The sequence below is a fragment of the Procambarus clarkii genome, chromosome 53 (genome assembly GCF_040958095.1).
Source record: "Procambarus clarkii isolate CNS0578487 chromosome 53, FALCON_Pclarkii_2.0, whole genome shotgun sequence".
Lineage (NCBI taxonomy): Eukaryota > Metazoa > Arthropoda > Malacostraca > Decapoda > Cambaridae > Procambarus > Procambarus clarkii.
This window is the reverse complement of record NC_091202.1, coordinates 22409827-22415826: the sequence shown is the minus strand read 5'-3', so window position 1 is coordinate 22415826 and position 6000 is coordinate 22409827. Positions and strand designations below refer to the sequence as shown.

Genomic DNA, 6000 nt, shown 5'->3' with positions numbered 1-6000 from the left:
TATAGTACACTCTGCTGACCTCTCTATAATTGTGTGTCGAGTACTTTTTGAATTATAGAGGCTATAATGTGAACCCAAGACCAATACATAATGAGTATTATGAAAGTTTCGTGTGTTGTATGAGTATTATGCTTGTTGTGTGATTATTACGAAAACATTATATGAGTGTTGCATGAGTTTTATGAGCGTTGTATGCATATTATGAGCGTTGAATGAGTATTGTAAGAGTATTCTATGTGGTGCATGAGTATTATGAACGTGGTATTAGTATTGCGAGAGCATTCTAAGTGTTGCACGAGTATTATGAGCATTGCACGAGTATTATGAACGTGGCACGAGTATTATGAGTATAATGAGAGAGAAGAGTGTGGCGGCGGGGTTTAAGCTTGGCGGCGAGCCTCATGACTCAGGCGCGATGGCAACTAGTTCTCACTCCGGCCACCTGTCCTTCTGCCTCTAGTTGACCTCCCGTTGCCTGACACCCGGCTGCCTCGCCTGCAAGTACCCGCACGGGTGCCAGGGCGTGGCCAGGGCGCCGGCCCGCGCCCTGCGAGCCACATCTCCCACCAACCCACATGACCGCAAATCCCCCGCACATCGGCTCCAGCGGGCACCTCTAACTGGCACGGCGATACCTATGTTATGGCGGCATGTCTCGCCCCGCACGGCCCTCCCGCCGCTCATTAAAGTCTTAACGTAGAGGGCGAGGCCGTGGTGGAGGCGGGGGTGTGCCGGGCGAGGGAGGAATCGGGCGAGAAGTGGTGTGGTCGGGCCGGGGCGACCAAACATGGCGGTGCGGGGCCGAGCGAGCCTGTGCACTAAGGCGCCGCTCACCATTATTGTTGCGCCGCCGCCATTCCTCCACCCGAGAATAACGCGATAACCCCACACCTACATGTCCGCCACGCCTCTCGCCGCTCCCATCTGGCCCCGAGGCTAGCTCCCCCAGCATCTAGGTGACATAAAATGCTACAAGACCAGGTAAATATGCGGCCAGGACGGCGAATTGTCCACAATATCCCGACTTGAAAGATCGGCTCCGCCAACGCAGTTGGCTTATTTTGCAGCCTATTTTTCTGGGGTGTGAGGGCCCCAGGGCCCCAGGCTGGCCCCGGGCCCCGCATCCTGCACCCTCACGGGTCCCGGGCAACTGCTTTTCATGGGTGTGAGGAATATGGAAGAGGGAGAAATAATGGGTGAAGGAAAGTCAACATTGCAGGTGCTGTGAGGTAAACAAGGGGGGGGCGGGTTGCCATGGCGACGACCCCCATCTGGTCGCCCCAGAGAGGGGGGAGGGGGGGGTATATGGACTGATGTGACCCTGTGTGACCTGTGACCCCGGGGCAGGGGAGGGGGGTTGTGGGACAGGGGGAGGGAAGGACTGGAAGGGTGGCATCTTGGGGGAGGCACTTACAGGTGGAGGCACTTGTGGCTCACACTTAACCCAATGACTGATTCTCTGGCCTTACAAGTCACACTTTTAAGTCAAGAACTTGTGCTGGTGAAGTGTAGGAGGACTCTTACCTTGACTTAAAACTGCCAGGTTACATGGCCTAGCCACATGTGCACATGTGGCCACAGTCTTGCTAACTGGGAGCACATGTTTTAAGTATGTGTTAACCTCAATATTTTGTGCTTTTAAATTTTGTATAGTATACAGAGCGCTTCTATTCATTAGCCAGTGTTTAAAAGACAAGTATATTGTATTTGCAGGAAGTCTCACACAAGATAGGGCAAACTTATTCAATTTAGGCCCAAATATCATTATGCAGTATTTATATAAGCCTTTAGGCTAGGCTACAATAATTTCCATATAACATTAACTTAAAAATATGGACTTGGCTCCAAAAGAAACGTTTTAATTGAGGCTTTGAAATATACCATCCATGTGGTGAGTTTACTGCTCGCTGGGATCAATATATACGTAGACGGACGCCCAATCGCTGCATGACGAAATGGCGCGTCTCGGTGCCTTGTTGGTGCTGTATTACAGGTTGTCGAGCAAATTAGGATCACGTGGCACCACTTTAAAAGCTCGAGAACCTGTGTGTATTTCTGCACCTTTTTTTTTTTTTTTTGAGGCCTTTTATGTAGAAGGCTTCACAGCTTTCCTCTGGAGGATTGCTTCATGGCCTTCCACAGGAGGATTGCTTCATGGCCTTCTTCAGGAGGATTGCTTCATGGCCTTCCTCTGGAGGATTGCTTCATGGCCTTCCACAGGAGGATTGCTTCATGGCCTTCTTCAGGAGGATTGCTTCATGGCCTTCCTCAGGAGGATTGCTTCATGGTCTTCCTCAGGAGGATTGCTTCATGGCCTTCCTCAGGAGGATTGCTTCATGGCCTTCCTCAGGAGGATTGCTTCATGGCCTTCTTCAGGAGGATTGCTTCATGGCCTTCCACAGGAGGATTGCTTCATGGCCTTCCTCAGGAGGATTATTTCATAGCCTTCCTCAGGAGGATTATTATTTCATGGCCTTCCTCAGGAGGAGGATTATTACTCCATGACCTTCCTTGGGAGAATTACTTCACAACTTTCCTCAGAAGAGTTACTTTATATCCTTCCTAAGGTTTTCAAGGAACACCTGAATGTTCGTTGAAGAATTTAGTCGAGGATTTACAAATACATGTCAGTGATGAATGTTCCACCTACTTGCCCCATTGAGCAAGACGATCAAAATGTTGAAAATGGATTTAATACACCACTGTACGTAGTTATATACAAATGTGAAATAAAAATATATTAACATGAAAACTGGAGCATTAAGACACTCGGGACTTGTACAAGCTGAGTGTGCAGCAGACCACCATGTGTGTTGTGTTGTGTTGTGCGTGCATACTCGCCTAGTTGTGCTTGCTATATATATCAAGATAAGCTCCTGCAGGAAGTGGTGGACTGGCTGGGTTGCAATGGATATATGGGCCTGTGGGACTCATAAAACAACCTTTGAGGTCAGGTATTCACAAGACCAGTCTGCTCCCAGACTGGTCTTTGTGAGTAGGAGGACAGTAGGGACCCACCACAGATATGGCTCCACATGTGGTATTAAGATCGGGTCAAGTCTGGCCTCGAGCCGGGCTTGGGGAGTAGAACAACTCCCAGAATCCCATCAAGCAGGTATATTGTACTGTATATTTTTGATGTTTATATTAATGACTCAAAAAAAAAAAAAAAAAAAAAAGGATTTTTCACTTATTTTTTTTTATTTTTTCTTGCTATTGACAACATAAATATTTTGTTATACAGCACTTAGTGAAGAAATTACCTACAGTATTTTTCTTATTAGATATTCACTAATCTTGACCCTTTTGTTGCTGTGAAAGGGTTAAAGTTAGTTCATTATATAGTGAAACAATATATTTTGGTGTAAAGGAAACTCTCAATGGGTATGCTATGAACATACAGTACTTAAAACACTAATTAAAAAAAACTAGAAACTTTTAAAAACCAAAACCAACATTGTAAAATATTCTGTCAATTATGTTTATTGAATGTGTGTTTTGTATATAATGTATAATGATATTTTATGTCTAACACATATGGCTTGATATTGATTTTCTTGGACCATATTTTGTTTTATATTACGGAGATTCAAAACTGTTTTTGTTAGTATTTATAATTATATAACCAATTTTCTTAGTCTAAATAAAATGTCAAACAAAATAATAAACTTTGCACCAGTTTTTCTAATCTTGACCCTTTTGCTGCTGTGAAAGGGTTCAAATTAGTTCATTATATACAGTGAAACAATTTATTCTGGTGTAAAGCAAATTCTTAATGGGTATGCTATGAACATACAGTAGTTAAAACACTAATTCAAAACTAAAAACTTGTAAAAACACACCTTAATTCCATTGACTTGTTGGTATGTAAACTGCATTCAACTAATAAATTTATAAATTTTCACATTGTAGTTAAGCAGACCATACGAAAACCCACTACAGAATGGTTAGTCTGTTGTGTTTCTGTGGAACGTTGGGTATGTACTGTGTTGAGAAAGAACAGGGCCAGCTTGAGGGCTTTATACTGAGTAGTCAGTGGTACCAAGAAGCTTACAAAACCTTGAGTAACAAGATTTTGTACCATTGAGGGCAATATTTTGCTAAACAACTTGTTGGGTGCAATTGTTTATCAGAGAGGACAGAAATGTTTGAACGTTCATTGGAGACCCAGTCGAAATAAAGATGTTATAGATGGCATTATATCATCGGATGGAATGTCTGACACATGAACAGATATTTATACAGTGTTATGTTTTATGTTTAAGATTAGCTTTCTTAACCACTTTCTCAACCATTACAGAAGTGATATTATGCAGTTGTTTAACAATACTAGAGAAGGGAGGTCACAAGTCTCATTAATGGCTGGTGTGAGGTTTGCCTGTATTTCTTCAGCTCTGTTCATGCCCCTTATACAAGAACAGAACAGTTTTCTTTAAAGATCTTCAATTGAAGACCAGAAGTATCCTCCACTATGTTCGTAGCTCCCATTTATACTTTTGTTAATTTTAAGATTCCTAAACCATAACTTCAAATGTTTCACTGTGTGCGCTAATTTGAATACATCCTGTACTTGAATTATTTAAATGTGTTACTGCATATTGGGTAAAGTCTGGTATCTGGCCTGTTTGGTATCCATCCCTGTACCAGAAATAACCATGGTACCTGCACCAGTGGATAGAACACACAGATGCCAGGAACTCTTCACATATGCTCTAATAACAAATGCTAGAACATAAAATGTATATAAAGAGAATTATGATAAAAATTAGAAGGATTTATTATCTACGAATGAATGTTTCTGAGTTCATAAAGTTTTGATATATTTTTGTTCTATTTTCAAACAGATTTGCAGTCCTTAAACTGTAGGATGACATTAAGGTAGACACCTAGCTAAAAAATCAATATTAGTTATTCACATGTCACATTAATAATTCTAAGGAATTTTTCTTGGTACCATATTCCTTCCCTGGTAGAATGAATGCTTGAGGGACAAATATTAATAAACATAAGAAATTGTGAAAGTGTTGTAAGTAAGGAAAGTTTGATGCATTTGGTTTATGCAAGACAATTGAGACAAGTTAGTCATAAGTGGAATGGAGTCGATTTTATAAGAGTGGGAGTGAGAAACAAATGAGAGGAATTAGGAAGGAGTATACATACTCCTGATAATTGAGTATTCATACTCCAATGAATGAGGGTAGGTTATGCTTCTGAAGCATTGAATTACTTTAACAATTTAAGGGGCATGTGTGAGAAATTCATGTTGGGGAAAGGTAGGCTAAAGATGGCAGTTATGAGTTTAAGTGTTCTGTGTGATGATGTAAATGATAAGAGAGTTTTTTAGGTAATTTTGTGAATGAGACGATATAATACGTACATACCAAGGAATTACTGAATAATTGTAATAGGTAGTTTAAATATAAGAATGGGAATAGGCTCCAAGAATGACTTGGGTGTAAATAGTGTCATGTAAAAACAACTATTGCTATAGATTGAACAATTTATGTATTAAAACTCGGCTTTGTATTTCAAATTACATGTTGGGCATGTAGATATACAAAAATTAATGTTTAGGGAGAGAATTGCATCAAAGTTTGGGCCAGCAGTAAGAGGAACATCTGGAGGGTTGTCTGCTTACAATGTGGTGGTATGTGAGATAAGATTAATAATGAAAGGATTATCTAGCCTTACAAGAATCCAAGAGGTGAAAAAAATACAAATTAAGAAGTTGAGTAATAGATAACTGGTAGATTAGTACCCTGGTGGCATGTGATATGTATACTAAGAATGTTTAAGGATACCTAGGAAGTGTGTGACATTGTATAAATTTGTTGAAAGGAATTGCTTGGTGTTGTATGGAAGTGGCAAGAGCCGTTGATGAGGAAAAAATAGGTGATCGATAGAGAAAGGCAAGAAACAATGAAATCAATAAGTATATGAAAGATTAAAAAAAATAGAGAGAGCAAATGAAGAGATTAGGATATTATTTAAGAAAAATTG

At 40.9% G+C, this 6000-nt stretch overlaps 1 protein-coding gene across 10 annotated transcripts in view; it reads left to right on the top strand.

Annotated features, from left to right (window-relative positions):
• The first annotated feature begins 783 nt into the window (after positions 1–783).
• Positions 784–6000, top strand: part of LOC123767081 (INO80 complex subunit D) — a 76533-nt gene continuing 71316 nt past the window's right edge. For 2 of the 10 annotated variants that reach the window (XM_069304786.1, XM_069304785.1), the window contains exon 1: positions 784–981. Coding sequence is in view for 2 of the 10 variants with exons in the window: in XM_069304780.1 (XP_069160881.1) it covers positions 967–981 (15 nt within the window). In the remaining 8 variants the exon portion in view is untranslated. The remainder of the gene's footprint in view (positions 982–6000) is intronic. The other 8 variants (XM_069304782.1, XM_069304781.1, XM_069304780.1 and 5 more) reach the window with 5 other exon arrangements.